This window comes from Rhizophagus irregularis, chromosome 9, assembly GCF_026210795.1.
Source record: "Rhizophagus irregularis chromosome 9, complete sequence".
NCBI lineage: Eukaryota > Fungi > Glomeromycota > Glomeromycetes > Glomerales > Glomeraceae > Rhizophagus > Rhizophagus irregularis.
Genome location: NC_089437.1, coordinates 3,023,204 through 3,038,436, shown reverse-complemented (window position 1 = coordinate 3,038,436; position 15,233 = coordinate 3,023,204). Strand labels below are relative to the sequence as shown.

Sequence of the window (15,233 nt, the reverse complement as noted above, 5' to 3'; positions counted from 1 at the left end):
AAATTTTTAATATAATTTTATAAAATTATTATGTATAGCAGAATTCTTTTGGTAAAAAAAAGGAATTGATATATATTAAAAAGTGATTGGTAATTTTTTTAATTTATTATATATATAATATATGAATGTTCTTTGGAATAAATATATAACCTTTATACTTTACTAAAATTTTTTAATACTCTCAAATTTTAGTATCTTTTATGTAGCATTTTCAGCAGCATTATTTCACAAATTAACTTGAAAATCCATATAGATATCTTAAAATTTTTTTGCATATAATATATAGTAGCAAGGTTACTGATTACGCACATTAAGATTGCACAGATTTTTACTTTAAAAAAAAGTATTAATGCCTTTTAATTACTGTAGTTGTTAAGTATCAAAAATAATTTTATTAATTCAAATTATTACAATAATTATGTACAAGAAAAGGAAATTTTAGTACAATTAAATTAAATGCTGATAGTTCTAATTTAATAGTTGTTCAATATTAGAATATCACTATTACATTTTTTAAAGACTTATCTATTCATGAATGCTTCAAATAAAACAATCAAACAAGATACATAAAATTTCTATTTTTTTTATTCTTTAGCTGTTGTGTTCCATTTTATATCGTTTTTGAAGTGTAGAAGGTGCAATACCAAAGTCTTCAGGAACCACAATATTTTGTTCAGCACAAATTACTCTAATCAAAGCAAAATGATGGATCTACAATAAAAAAAAAGACAAACGGTAAGTAAAATATAAATGTGTATAATGCATAATCGGAGATAATTACCGCATGATGACAACAAAACCATAATTCTCTTCCATAGGTAGATTGGAATGGAATCGGATCCATTAACATCTCGGAATCAACTGTAGCATCAACTCGTATTTGAGTGTTAAATGGTATAAAAGTACAATCATTTATAATTGTAGTTTGTAATTGTTCTAGTCGTTTTATTGCTGTTAATCGTAATGTTTCCACCGGAATCTAATCCATATTACATAAAAATTAATTAAGGATGAAATTACTGCGCCACTGATTATTACTGCGACTTACGTTGTTTGATCTGTTATCATAATTCACGATCCAAAATTTAGATTCATCTTTTTGTTCTTCATAATATTGATCATCGTAATCATCGATATTACCATCTGATGGTTTTCTTTTCTCCTTTAGTTGTTTAGATTCAAGCAGTAATCGAAAATGATCATATAAATGTCTGCAAAAGCAAATTTAAAATTGTAAGTCACGTGAAATTTATCGGCTTTGCCTTTCTTAGTAGTGATTTACCTTACATGTTTCCCGATGGTGCTTGAAGGGATAAATTTGCTTTCATATGTATATTTATCGTCGCTTGGTAAACATCTTAATAGATCTATACATTGTTGTAAAGTTTTATAAGCAACTCTATGGACTTCTTGTTCGTTATTGATAGAAATTAATGGTATAACTTCTTTAATATCATTTATTGGAGTAAAGGATTCATCAACAGATGATGACGACCAAGAATTTATTTCAGATTCAGCTGTAGAAGCAATTGACATTATGCTAAAACGATTTGTAGAAGTTCTTGAAGCTGCTTCTGGTGATAATGTTGGATATAATGTTGTGATGGGATTTTTTGTTGTTGGAGATTGAAAATGAAGAGTTGGAACCGAAAATTTTGACAAAAATTTTAAAATCATTCTATTTATTATTTATTATATAATACAAATTTAAAATGATGATCAAAGATTTAGTAAATAAATATAATATAACGAATTTTTTTTTTTTTGGTGCAGAAATGTGGGTTTAAATAAATTTATTATAAAAATAAACTTTATCACAACTTCCTGTATTTGGAACAAATTTCCGTATTAGTACAACAAAGCCATACACAAAGAGAATGGTTTTCGGCTGGGAAATAATATTGTTCCTTTTGAATGTTTCATTTATGTATATCTCTTAACTAAAAAAATCACGATATTCTGCGAAAAATTCTTTGTCATTTCAATTAATTTCTTTTTAGTTCAGTGAGCTGATTGAATTTTTCCTAAAAAAGGCGTTTGGCGAAATATTTCCCATTTATTTTATTCGTTCTCCAAGAATATTGTTTCTCAATGATCATCATAAACGAAAAGGTTTATTTCGTATATTTATATGTCACACAATCAATATCAATAAGAACAAATATAATCGTTATAGAAAATATTCTTTAAAGTCAATAAGTAAAAAGCTCAAACGTGAATTATTAACGCGCGCATGCACAACACGCGTCTGCCTGTAATATAAAACAAAATTTGGCATTCATTTCACCCAATTTAAATAAGTTGTTTCCATCCTATAATAATAAATTACTATTATTTTATTTTACACTTTCTATTTTTACAGGTTAAAATAGAATCACTGAGGACTATCCACTATTTCCAACCTTTCCAACCTTTGCCTTTCCAACCTTTACCTTTCCAACCTTTGCCTTTCCAACCTTTCCACTTGCCTTTCCATCCTTTATGTTTATGCTTTTTGAATTTCTTTTTAGCCATATTTCCGACTAATAAACCTCCAGCGGCTCCCATTCCTGTACCTAATAATAATTTACCTATATCTCCAGCTCCTCCCATTCCTCCCATTCCTTTATCCTCTTTTTTTTTAGAAACTTTACTACCAGGAGGTCCTTGTGTATGAGATGGAGCGCTTACATAAGATTGAGCTTCGCCATGAGGATTATGACCAACTCGATAATCTGACTGGCTTGAATAAGGGTAAGTTTCGGTAGGTTTGCCTCCACTCCCATAAGGCCCAGATTGTAGATAAGATGACGGATAATTGGATGGTGTAGGTTGTGGATATGGACTAGAAGATTGTTGTTGCATTACGTAAGGAATTGTAGCATATTCTTTTGATTGTGGAATTTGACTGCCTCCCCCGTATGTAACAGAGGAATTTGGATCAGTAAATCCAAGTGGATAATGTCCTTGCGGATTAGGATTTGCACTAGGGGTTGGAAGTTGCATAGGATATTGACTTGAAGTTTGCCCCACTGGTGGTGGGGAATATGGTTTCGCGTCAAGAGGGTGATTCCATTGTGATACTCCAGTACTTGTATCTTGTAGATGGAATAAATTTTTTTTTTAACTAAATTAATGTTTCTTTTGCCTTATAAAAAAAAAAATTGAATTCGCAGTAAAAGTTGTGTATAAAAAAAATATCCAAACGTTTCTGATTAAATTATTACATACCAACATAATAATAACGTTGTGTGTTTTGATCATATTGAGAAATAAACCCAGGCGGTAAAGGTCTAGGGTCCATTTCGCTCAAAGTTCGTAAAAAATTAAAAAATTGAAATTTTCTTAATAACTGTCAGAACATCTGGCTAATTTATTCAAACCCCCAAAAAGGAAAAGTTGAACAAATTCAAGAGTGTTAATCTAACCAATCTCGTCTATACAGAAGTTACATAAAGGCTTGGCAGTGGCTGATCTACGCGTTTAACAACTTTGAATAAGATATTGATATTTTATGGTTATTTCATTATTGCATTCATTTACGCGACTATGTATATTATGTATATGCCAATACGCGTTCCAATTATAAATATAAGTCTTATAATTCTATAAATATTTTATTTCGTTTTTACAAAAAAAAATTTTTTTTTTTTTACAATAATTATCTAACCGCTAATACAATATAAATTTTTAAAAATAAAAAATGAGCTAATTGAAGTAACCATCCAGCCCCTGCAATTTTCTTTTTGCAATTATTGTATCAAGGGTTGCCTTTGCTCCCTTGGAGCATATATCAAAGGGCATTTGGAGCTAATAGCATATTTTAATTTATATCCAGAAGTAACGTAAAAAAATAAAAAAGTTGAAAAAATTAAACCGGCTAACAATGAAGCTTGAATTGATAAATACAATATATTACATTCTCTAACAGCAACGTCGATCAAACATCTAAATAAGAAAAAAAGTTAACGTTTAACGTTTATTACTTTTAGATTTTTTAACTTAAATAAGTTAAAAAAACTTACGCGGCCATGGTAAGACCAAAAAGTCCGTCTCTTTGGCAGTTACTAAACAAACCGGTAACAGTCCATGCAAGCCCAACAATCCCCAAAATCCAAATACATAAAATTCCTAGTAAAGCATAAGCTTCTTCGTGGTCTGATTTTAATATTGCCATATAAATATTATGGAATAAATCCAACCATGAAAATGCTGCGTATAATGCAAATGGGACATGAGCGAAAAAGTATATTTTCTTGGCTTGTAAAGAAGGGAGTTCATTTGGAGGATAATCTACAGTAAGTCTGTAATGAGCAAGACTAACTACTAATAGGGTCAATGTAGCAAAAAATGAACTTCCTACAAAGTTCAGTTTCAACTATACAAATTAAAAAAAAAAGTAAATTTCAAAAAATCAATAATTTCTAATTATTTACTTTTAAATATATACGAACCAAAAACCATAACCAGCCAAGCATAAAAAGGTTAGCCAAAGTAAATAGCCAGCCAATACTTTCGGTCACAATTTCTTGAATTATAGAAACCTTGCTAAATTGAATATAGAAAACAAACCCGAATCTTAATAAGTAAATTATAGGCCATAAAATTGCTAACAAAATTAAGGAAGGAGAAAAAATGTTGTTATATTCATGAGTAATTTCTCTAGCTCTTGGGTCAAGAATATAAACATAAGTACTGCCGACAAAACTTGCTATAAAAGATAATATGTTGACAATACGGAGCGTTTTCAATGAAGTCGAAGCTTCACAAGTATCATAATATAGTGGTTGAGACATATTACATATATATTATATGAGGAAATAAGAAAATGTAAAAAGAGTTGAAAGAATTTGTTTGCATCGATTTAACCAAAACTACTGTGCTACAATTAGTTATTTATTTTTAACCTTTTTTTTATTTTATTATTCTGTCCATCACTTTTTAGCCCATCGCGCACGGATAATTTTATCAGATCAATAACTTATGATATCATAAACAGATAACGATTAGACAAGATCAAACCCGACAACCGAATTCTTAAATTTTTATAGTGCCGGCGAAATTATGATAATTTCAATTATTTCCATAAAAAGAATAATCCTTTAAAAAAAATGTGATATTAGGTCCAGACCATTATTTACTTATTGGTACATAATTAGTAATTACGTTAATATGATTTGCGATGATGAATTCTAATTTTATGTAAATGTCAAAAAAATCAAAGAATCCGCCTTTAAATATAAGAATTCTGTGGAAAGAAATGACATCAGCCTTTGACGATTAATTTAATCACATGAGTTAACTCATCCGCCAATAACCAATCATGCGGCTTCGCCGTTCTTCGCCACACGTCATATCTAATCATGACATCGCCACTCCCTCCTCCCTTCTTTTAACGGTTTTTCAAAGGTATAACGGGGTAGTGGTTTCATATATATACAGTTATCTTTCTTATCGTGACCACATAGTTAGTAGTTAACACAAACTCTTTCTCTCCTGGCCAACTTAACTCCTTTGCTTCTATCTATTTCTAATTTCCTTTTTTATTTACTATAATCTCTTATTTTAACTAACTAACATGAATCCAGAATAGTAAGTAAGGTTCTCCTTTGCAACTTTGCGTAGGAGTTGTTTTTGTTCGATTTTGAGAGAGAGATTAAACTTTTGAACCGCAATGGATTAAACTAGGTTTATGAAGGAGGGATGACCTTGAGAAAATCAAGCTATCAACATAGGTGCGAATTGACAACGCTGATTTGTAATGTAAAAGTAACCGTTAGCGTTATTAATTTCGTACTAATGTTATCTTTCATACTCAACGCTTGGTTGTTATTTTTGGTCATCATCTCGTTGCTATTCTGCGCCATGTTGGAACGAATAAGCACATAAGCCTAATATTGTTAATTTTATAACGAATTTAACTCTTATTTCTTTACTATTATTAATAAATTATAGTGACTACCTCTTTAAACTTCTGTTGATCGGCGATTCTGGGGTTGGCAAATCATGCTTGCTACTTCGATTCGCCGATGATACATATACAGAGAGTTATATTAGTACTATTGGGGTTGATTTTGTAAGTGAACGTAAACCATGAAAGAAGTATCAAACGCGTATGTTAATCTAATAGCGACTCGTTTTTTTTATAACAATACCTAGAAAATTCGTACTATTGATCTTGAAGGCAAAACCGTTAAGTTACAAATCGTACGTATTTCATAATAATGATATTTTTCAAAATATACTATAGCAATTGACAATTTGTATAATTTATTTAGTGGGATACTGCTGGACAAGAACGATTTCGTACAATCACTTCTTCTTATTATCGCGGTGCCCATGGAATCATTGTTGTTTATGATGTTACTGATCAAGATACTTTTGCAAATGTAAAGCAATGGCTTCAGGAAATTGACCGTTATGCTTGTGAAGGTGTTAATAAATTGTTAGTTGGAAATAAGAGCGATTTGACGAATAAAAAAGTAGTAGAATATACAACTGCTAAGGTGCCTGTCTAACTCATTTGTTGAAAATTTGAGTATGCCTCGTTCTTTTGTTTTCATTAAATTAAATTTTCCTTCGTTTAGGAATTTGCCGAGCAATTGAATATTCCATTCTTGGAGACTTCTGCCAAGAATGCTACGAATGTCGAACAAGCTTTCTTAACAATGGCTAAACAAATTAAAGACAGGTATAAAACAGATTATGATATAATCGCTGAAACTTTCTTTTCTTTTAAATACAGATTTTGTAACATTACTTCTTTAACAGAATGGGTACAACAACCGTCTCTCCGGGAACTCAGAAGCAAACCGTTAAAGTTGGTCCAGGTACATCAGTACCACAACAACAAAGTGGAGGTTGTTGTTAGGTGATATTAAAGGGTGGGGTTTTGGTAAGGAATTGCTGTTAAATAATTTGAATCCGTTAGTTTGTTACAATTTATTTGTCGAATTATCATGTATGCTTTTAGATTGAGAGTTTATCACTTCGCAGTGAACATTATTATATCACTCAATTTATTGTAACTCCTTTTTTTTAATACATTATTTAGTTATTATATATGGTGTGGGTTTTTTCTTTATAAAGATCAGAAAAAAAAGTATTCGATTTTGTTTATTTCTTCAAAAAGTACCTTGTAGATTCTGTTAGAGGGAATATATATATTTTTGTATTTCTGTCCTTAAAATTCAAGACACACCTCAAAGTATTGTGAAGATGTAATTTGACATAATTTTTTATATATATTTCATGTTTTTGCTCTTTTTTACAATATAAATATTTATGCTAATTTGATAAACTATTGATATACAATAAATAGGCGTAGTATCCTAACAATTAAATTTAAGTATGATATAGTATGATATAGTAATAATTTCTTACCTTTTACCCACTAGGAAACGGGAACCGTTGTGTCCGGAGCGAGGTATAATAAATAAAGATGTAGCGATATTCTACTAATTAGCAGCATACCGCCTTGGAATTCCGGTAATTTTCTGCTGATTAGCAGCATAACGCCTTGGAATTCCTGGACAGAGAAACTCACGTGATTGAAAATTTACACGTTATTTCCATAGATCATCATAGTGCGTAGACATATATAGTCCTTCGCTTCGCTCCGGACAATTATTCAAATTGATCAAAACGATATTCATATTGATCAACAGACGACAGTCGTATACATTACACGTGACTGAATAATGTAATTGTTTTTATCTAAAAACGAACATCACAGAATAGATTTCTATTGCACTAAATAACCCTTTTTTTGAATAATAAAAAGTTTAAATACTTGTTACATTATGGCGAATAGAAAGTTACAAAGTAAGTTCTTAAAAATTTTTGCATGTGGTTAAGATAATCTCTATCTTTTTTCTTAAATATTTTATTTTAGCCGAGATCGATCGTGTTCTCAAAAAAGTTGCAGAAGGAGTCGAAACTTTTGAAGGCATTTTCGATAAAATTCAAGCAACAACAAATTCTAATCAAAAAGAAAAATTAGAACAAGATTTGAAGAAAGAAATCAAAAAACTTCAAAGACATCGAGATCAAATAAAAACATGGATTTCTTCAAATGATATAAAAGATAAGCGGGCACTTCTTGAAAACAGACGTCTGATAGAACATGTAAACAAGAATTATTTATCTTTGATCCATTCAAAATTATGACCACATGCTTACTTTTATTTTTCTAAATAAATACGTTCATGTTTAGCAAATGGAAAAATTCAAAGCGTGTGAGAAAGAGATGAAGACAAAGGCATACTCTAAAGAAGGCCTACAACAGTCAACGAAAATGGATCCAAAGGAAAAAGAAAAAATGGAAACATGTGAATGGGTATCAAATCAAATTGATGCTCTAAGCACACAAATTGAAACCGCTGAAGCTGAAGTTGAACAATTACAAAGTGTTGTGAAAAAAAGTCGGAAGGATTCTCAGAAAGTTGAACGATTGGGTGAGGTAGAAAATATTATAGAAAGACATAAATGGCATGTCAATCGGCTAGAATTAATATTGCGGTTATTAGAAAATGGTAATATTCCTCCAGAGAAGGTATGTATTAAAATATAAAAAAATAATATTTATCTCTTGTATATTCTTGTAACTAATCATATATAAATTTTTAAGGTTATTCACATTAAAGATGATATTATTTATTACATTGAAAGTAATCAGGTTGGTATATTTTATTGTGCATTAATATTTTTTTTGAAGTTTTTGAATTTACTATTTAATGTTTTTAAGGAACCTGACTTCGCCGAGGATGAAAATATATACGATGATTTGAATCTTGAAGAGGAGGAGGAGTTATGGGGTATTGCAAATGAAGAACATCATAGTAGTCATGACTCCATAACTGATGGAGGTATATTTATTTAAAAATATTATTTATCATCGTATAACTATTATAAAGATTTCGTTATCTAATATTTTATTTATTTTAGGTATTTCGTATACAGAGCCAAGGACACCACAAAAGGAGGCAAGGATTGATATTTTATGTTTTATATTTAGCCATATTAAGAACAGAATATATATATATTGTAATACTATACTTATTCAAATAGCTATCAAGTCCTTCAACTTCACCCACATCAAGAATTGCACCTAAAACACCGGTGTCTGTTCCATCAATAAGTACGACGTTTTTATTAGTTTGATTTCGTTAATATAAACGATAAAATTTAATGACCTAACTTTATTACACAGATAACTTCACTACCTTTGAATCGGCTCCTCGGCCGAAGGAAGAAGGTATAAATAATTAAACATTATCGTCATGAAGATAAGTGATTAAGTTTGTATTATTTTTATAGACAAGCCAAAACTTCCTCCTCCTCCTCCACCGGTTTCAACGCCAACTCCTACGACTTCAGTGCAAGCTTCTGCATTACCAACTCCCATACCTACGCTTGCGAACACTACGACTGTTAACAATCTTCAGTCTCCACCATCCACAACGATATCATTCCCTCAGGCAAAAGCTGCACTACCTACTTCAGTACAAACACGAACTATAGCAGCTGTAACAAAACAAGGTAACTATTTTCGTCTGTATATAATAAATTATCTATTCACTAAAAAACGATATGCGTATACACATAGCGGCTCCATCAGTACCACAACCCCAGCCGCTACCGACAACAACACAACCAATTCCACATTCACAATTATCAACACAATCACAGCCTGCTGGCGATACTAAAAAAGGTTGAATTTTTAAATTTATCATCAATACTATGTTGTTTGATTAATATCTTTTTCTTTCTTTTTTTTTATTTCAGATATTTCACATGATTTCGCTGATATCAGCAAGCAGCAATTTTCACAATCCAATGATATACAGGTTGTTCAACTATTTCAATAATGAGATTTTTTTTTTCTATTATGTGTGTTTTAATATTCATTGTTTTAATAGCAAAGTCAAACATCAACATCTCTTTTGCAACCTATTCTTCAACAACAAGCCAATCCTTTATCGTCACAGTCGCAATCACAAACTCGAGAGAGCATATCTGTAACACAAACAGCAACTATACAGGTCTGAAATTTATGATTTAAAATTCACATATTTCTATTTTATTTAATCTTAAACATTTATCTTATTTCTCAATAGCCTATACAACCTTCATCTGATATTAGCCCGCCTGAACCAAATAAACAAGAAGGTTCCTCTAACCAAGGATCTTCTTCAGAAAGTCGTATACCAGCTGCACTTGCCGATTTAGTACAATCATATGAGGCAGCCGAAGAGAAATGTAAGCAGCGGGGTACTACATCACGCCTTTAGTACTTAACTTTATATTTTTCTTTTTTTTTGACATTTATGTTTTATTTATTAAATAGTCTTAGGCAAAGAAGATGGATTTCATGTTCAACAAATGCTTGATGCCAGTCTTCAATATGTCCCGGAAAGCTTAGATTCTGAAAGGTAAATTATTATTCTATTCGTTGAACAGATAGAATATATTTTTTCTAATTATTTGTAATTTTATTTAGACCCAAGTATTATGCGCCACGTAATCCATATCCCACATCGGGTTTCTATCCACAGAATCCACCACAAATTTTCGATAATCCTGCACTATTCGAGAAATTTGATCTCGATACACTCTTTTTTATATTTTATTATCAGCAAGGAACTTATCAACAGTATGTTTCATCATCTTTAAAATTATATTACAATTATTTACCATATATTAACTTATTCTTTGTAATTACAAAGATATCTTGCTGCAAGAGAATTAAAAAAACAGTCATGGAGGTTTCATAAAAAATATCTGACATGGTTCCAAAGACATGAAGAACCAAAAGCAATTACGGACGAATACGAGCAAGGAACTTACATTTATTTTGATTACGAAGGTGCTTGGTGTCAACGAAAGAAGACAGAATTTAGGTGAGTAGTGGTAAATATCAACGACTAATATTATATGTATGGTAATTAAAGTAGTATATTTATCAACACTTTTAGATTCGAATATCGATTCTTAGAAGATGCGGAATTAATATAAATATTATTCTAATTATATAGTACATATTCATATTTATTAATGTATGAATAATGAATAGATTGTATAAATACCTTAATATCAACTATTTTATATAATCTTAAATTGTGCACATAAAAATACATAAAATAAAGTTTAGCATTTCAACTTAGTCACGTTTTTTTTCATTCAACTTAATCACGTGCATAAACATTGATGTTAATAACGTTTGGGAAAAGACTTCGTAAATCGCGCTGCTTGTTATGAATTTATAAAGTTTATATTCTTGACAAATATCAAACTTTCTAATTTTATTAAACTAAAACTATGAAGAAAATAGGATTTACCGGACGTAGGTAAGATATTTATGCTTTCACAGTAAATAAAAGTAGTTTATGTAAGTATTATTTTTTTCTTAATAATTTTTTTAGATATCCGAGTACGGAATCGAAGCCCTCGGCTAACACGAAATGTCAAAAGTGCTTAGAAACCGGTCATTGGGTAATTATCTCTGTTTTTTTTTAGTATACTTAATGTTTTAGTTTTATTTTAAGTTTGATCTTTAGACATACGAATGTAAGAACACTCCAACTTATAAAGCTCGACCAACTAGAACGCAGCAACTCACAAAACCCTTGAAACCTATATCTCTTGAACTCCCAGATGAATTTAAATCAAAGTAAATAGATAAAGTTCTTTGAACGATTAATTATCAGCCAGTTTAACATTATAATTTTAATAAACTATATTGAAATAGGAGAGAGCTTGCAGAAAAAGCATTATTATTAGAAAAAGAGAAGGAGAGAGAAAAAGAGGAAGAGAAAGAGAAAGAGAGAGAAAAAGAGAAAGAGAAAGAAAAAGAAAAAGAGAAAGAGAAGAAAGCAAAAGATGAACCAAAAAAGAAAAAACTTCGCAAGGACGAGTATGTTTATTAGAAGTTTTCGCTTAAAAGTATTAGAAATATTAACATCTAATCTTTGTCATAGATCATCATCAGAAGATTCATCATCATCATCAGGATTCTCTAGCGGTAGTGGTAGTGATACTTCAGCAACATCATCAAGTTACAGCTCAAGTTCAGAAAGCGATAGTGATTCAAGTTCTTCAGGAGGATCATCAAGTTTATCATCGAGAAGTTCATCATCATCCGTATCATATTGTAGGAAAAGAAAGCGTAGAGGTCGAAGTTAAATTTTATTTTAAACTTTACACATTATTTTTACCGAAATGGTTATTTAGATATTTTTTTGTTATATTGCATTTTTTTACTTAAACAACTTCAATAACTTCGTAGCTAATAAGACAAGAAATTTTAATTAGAGCCAATAGAATCTTTTTATACAAAAAAAAATAATGATAATTAAGATAATTAGGAATTTTTAAAATGAAATCTAATACATAAAATATTGTATATTTTTGGAATTTTTCACTATTAAAATGTTTATTTTGTAAGAAATCGTGATTAGTAATAAAATATCGCCACTTAACACGTGAGGTGAAATTCACTAGTTGACTTGCATTATTTAAATGTTATCTGCCAAATTCCGTGCTGTTAAACTTTTTCTTTCCTTTATTATTATTACAAACAATGGGTAACGATGGAGGCTCAATTCCTAAACGTATTGAACTCGTTAAAGAAAAGAAAAAAGAAGTTAGACCAGATCAAAATGCAATGAAAATAGCTACTTGGTTTTACTGTGCTTTATCTAAGGTATTAGGAAAATAATTTTGTTCTTAGATTTGATTATTCTTGTCTAACTTATTTGTATTTTTTCAGAAACTGTTACAAGATCCTGTTGTTGCGTGTGCGCTAGGTAAACTATATAATAAAGATGCTATTATAGAGTACTTGTTAAATAAGAATGCGTATGGCGACGGAGACATAATTTGCTCTCATATTTCCAACTTGAAGGTATTTAAAAGAAATTTTTATAATTGCTTTATTTCTTCTTATATAGGGATATTCAGAATAATAACTGTAATATCAAATAAATAGGATGTTAAGCCGTTAAAACTTGCCGCTAATCCAGCATTTAAAGAAACAACTGGAGCTAGTATAGCACATTTTGATCAAGGAATGGTATCTAGATTTGTTTGTCCTATTACTCTGAAAGAAATGAATGGTAAATTAAAATTTGTTTATTTGAATACTTGCGGTTGTGTATTTTCTGAACAAGGTTTAAAAGAAGTACCAAGTTCTACTTGCATACAGGTAAGATTAACAAAAATTTCCGATATTTTATTATGTAAATTCAATCTTTAACTGATCTTTATTTAACTATAGTGCGGAAAACCTTTTAAACAAGATGACATTATTACTTTAAATCCAAGTCCTGCTGAACAAGAAAAATTAAAAATCGCTTTAGAAGAGAGAAAAACAAAAGCAAAAGAAAAGAAAAAGAAAAATAAGACTATAACAAAACAAGATTCTAGTGAAGACATGATAGCTGAATCATCATCGTCTACTGCGCCTAATAAAAAACGAAAAAGGGAGAATAACAATGAGGAAGACTCAAAACAGTCATCTTCAAAGAAACCATTAGTAAAATCAGAAGTTAATGTCACTACTAATAGTGGAATTGGTGGTAATAGTGTTGCTGCTGTTGTTAACCAAAAAGTTCAGGAACACTTGGTTAATACATCCGCTAAAACTAAACAATCAAAAGCCATTCAATCTATTTACTCAAAGAAGAAAGATGATACCGTTACTGAAAGTTATTTAGTTAGAGGTACATTTAATAGATATGCATAATTGCATTCACTTGTTATTTTTTTTTTTTACTTTATTTGTAATTTTCAATTTCTACATACCAAAATAAAGTTTTCCTGAATGTTTTGAGCCTTTTAAGCCTTAAGGTCCTTAGCTCGTGATTTATGTTGTTTTTAATGATAAATTATTAGTTCTTTTACACTTCGGTCAATTGTACCTACTATATCACTAAATGTCATTGAACAAAAGAATTTATTTTAATGGAAGACCATATTACCATATTCCGCAGTATACAATGTAATTCTGCGGAGGGTGTGATTCGACAAGTGATTTTGTATTTTTATATTTTTAATTTTTGATGAGTCATGTAGTCATAGGACCTTTTTGACGCAGAAGTGATTACGCATGCTTGACGAATGATTTGATGAAAATCACGCGGGCGCAGTTTGACAAATCGGTTCAACCAACTCCGGATGTTTCATCTGAAAGCTTTATAAATACCCCCTTATCCCAACCTCTCTCTTTTTTTAAAACTAAAAACTCTCTAATTTTGCTGTCTTGAAACCTTTTAGTTCTGGTAAATTTGTAATATTAAAACAAACAAACAAATATGAGGTCAAAATTTAAGGACGAACACCCTTTTGGTATGCTTTTATATCGTTTTTTACTTGTAATATTATAAACTTTCATTGAATCATTTTTTTTTGTCTAATAGAAAAACGTAAGGCTGAAGCAGAAAGAATTCGACAAAAATATCCTGACAGAATTCCGGTAAATATTATTAATTAACGCAAATAAAAAAAGCCGTTCCGGCACTCTGATTTCAATATATCTTCTCATTCTACTTGATTATGTTCAACAGGTTATTTGTGAGAAAGTAGAGAAATCAGACATCGCCACAATTGATAAAAAAAAATACCTTGTCCCAGCTGACCTTACTGTAGGCCAGTTTGTATATGTTATTCGTAAACGTATTAAATTGAGCCCTGAGAAAGCGATCTTCATTTTTGTGGACGAAGTTCTCCCACCCACAGCTGCTCTTATGTCAAGTATTTATGAAGAACATAAAGATGACGATGGTTTTTTATATATAACGTAAGTAACTTAAGTAATTAAATGTTTTCATTATTCTACTATATATTAAATCACATACCCGTTTTTTGTCAATAGATACTCTGGAGAAAATACTTTCGGAGATATGGTCAAAGAATTCTAAAAGTATATTTGGTAACTTGCATTACTTTTTTATTATAATATTCAATACATAATTTATTTTGTTTTTTTTCTATATGTTTTAGATGATAAATGAAAAATTGGATCATTGAAAAGTGATCAAGACTGCAAAAAATAAAGCTAGTTTAGTTAGTTAGTAATCTCCTTTTTTGAAATAATTTTTTTATTATTATTTGTATTTCAGCTTTTTTCTCCCTTCTTAATATATTTGTTTTATGTTTATTTTATTTCCCAAATTTATTAAATAGTTGAGAATAAAAACACTTTTAAACATAGACAATATATTGAATAAATCGTTTGTTATGTGTATTTATAAATT

At 30.0% G+C, this 15,233-nt stretch overlaps 8 protein-coding genes across 8 annotated transcripts; 5 read left to right on the top strand and 3 right to left on the bottom strand.

Moving 5' to 3' along the window:
• Positions 1-360: 360 nt before the first annotated feature.
• On the bottom strand, positions 361-1,758 carry OCT59_029728 (uncharacterized protein). Its single transcript, XM_025318650.2, has 4 exons — positions 1,283-1,758; positions 1,049-1,211; positions 782-979; positions 361-711 (listed from the first exon to the last, which is right to left on the bottom strand). Exons 1-4 carry the CDS (start codon positions 1,675-1,677, stop codon positions 592-594), a joined length of 876 nt encoding a protein of 291 aa, XP_025175498.1. The 5' UTR covers positions 1,678-1,758; the 3' UTR covers positions 361-591.
• A 327-nt stretch (positions 1,759-2,085) lies between these two features.
• OCT59_029727 (uncharacterized protein) lies at positions 2,086-3,326 on the bottom strand. The gene is made up of 2 exons (XM_025311052.2): positions 3,211-3,326; positions 2,086-3,077 (listed from the first exon to the last, which is right to left on the bottom strand). The coding sequence occupies exons 1-2, from the start codon at positions 3,281-3,283 to the stop codon at positions 2,392-2,394; spliced, it is 759 nt and encodes a 252-aa protein (XP_025175499.1). The 5' UTR covers positions 3,284-3,326; the 3' UTR covers positions 2,086-2,391.
• Positions 3,327-3,559: 233 nt separating this feature from the next.
• OCT59_029726 (uncharacterized protein) lies at positions 3,560-4,865 on the bottom strand. Its single transcript, XM_025318651.2, has 3 exons — positions 4,434-4,865; positions 4,005-4,357; positions 3,560-3,927 (listed from the first exon to the last, which is right to left on the bottom strand). Exons 1-3 carry the CDS (start codon positions 4,773-4,775, stop codon positions 3,732-3,734), a joined length of 891 nt encoding a protein of 296 aa, XP_025175500.1. The 5' UTR covers positions 4,776-4,865; the 3' UTR covers positions 3,560-3,731.
• Positions 4,866-5,445: 580 nt separating this feature from the next.
• OCT59_029725 (GTP-binding protein of the rab) lies at positions 5,446-7,319 on the top strand. Its single transcript, XM_025318652.2, has 6 exons — positions 5,446-5,571; positions 5,935-6,055; positions 6,139-6,186; positions 6,258-6,485; positions 6,567-6,670; positions 6,751-7,319. The coding sequence occupies exons 1-6, from the start codon at positions 5,558-5,560 to the stop codon at positions 6,848-6,850; spliced, it is 615 nt and encodes a 204-aa protein (XP_025175501.1). The 5' UTR covers positions 5,446-5,557; the 3' UTR covers positions 6,851-7,319.
• A 288-nt stretch (positions 7,320-7,607) lies between these two features.
• On the top strand, positions 7,608-11,147 carry OCT59_029724 (uncharacterized protein). Its single transcript, XM_025318653.2, has 17 exons — positions 7,608-7,803; positions 7,874-8,106; positions 8,195-8,533; positions 8,609-8,656; positions 8,726-8,846; positions 8,926-8,963; positions 9,049-9,118; positions 9,191-9,235; positions 9,298-9,519; positions 9,587-9,691; positions 9,766-9,827; positions 9,900-10,022; positions 10,098-10,239; positions 10,328-10,412; positions 10,481-10,633; positions 10,707-10,880; positions 10,956-11,147. Exons 1-17 carry the CDS (start codon positions 7,782-7,784, stop codon positions 10,993-10,995), a joined length of 2,022 nt encoding a protein of 673 aa, XP_025175502.1. The 5' UTR covers positions 7,608-7,781; the 3' UTR covers positions 10,996-11,147.
• A 68-nt stretch (positions 11,148-11,215) lies between these two features.
• On the top strand, positions 11,216-12,162 carry OCT59_029723 (uncharacterized protein; the record flags this gene model as incomplete). The annotated part of the gene is made up of 5 exons (XM_066145834.1): positions 11,216-11,327; positions 11,403-11,472; positions 11,538-11,650; positions 11,729-11,893; positions 11,958-12,162. Exons 1-5 carry the CDS (start codon positions 11,299-11,301, stop codon positions 12,160-12,162), a joined length of 582 nt encoding a protein of 193 aa, XP_065994847.1. The 5' UTR covers positions 11,216-11,298.
• A 397-nt stretch (positions 12,163-12,559) lies between these two features.
• OCT59_029722 (uncharacterized protein) lies at positions 12,560-13,842 on the top strand (the record flags this gene model as incomplete). Its single annotated transcript, XM_066145827.1, has 5 exons — positions 12,560-12,682; positions 12,749-12,883; positions 12,968-13,183; positions 13,256-13,700; positions 13,793-13,842. The coding sequence occupies 5 exons, from the start codon at positions 12,560-12,562 to the stop codon at positions 13,840-13,842; spliced, it is 969 nt and encodes a 322-aa protein (XP_065994846.1).
• Positions 13,843-14,210: 368 nt separating this feature from the next.
• Positions 14,211-15,200, top strand: OCT59_029721 (ubiquitin-like protein atg8). Its single transcript, XM_066145821.1, has 5 exons — positions 14,211-14,325; positions 14,397-14,452; positions 14,544-14,776; positions 14,852-14,899; positions 14,980-15,200. The coding sequence occupies exons 1-4, from the start codon at positions 14,292-14,294 to the stop codon at positions 14,895-14,897; spliced, it is 369 nt and encodes a 122-aa protein (XP_065994845.1). The 5' UTR covers positions 14,211-14,291; the 3' UTR covers positions 14,898-14,899; positions 14,980-15,200.
• The last annotated feature ends 33 nt before the right edge of the window (positions 15,201-15,233 follow it).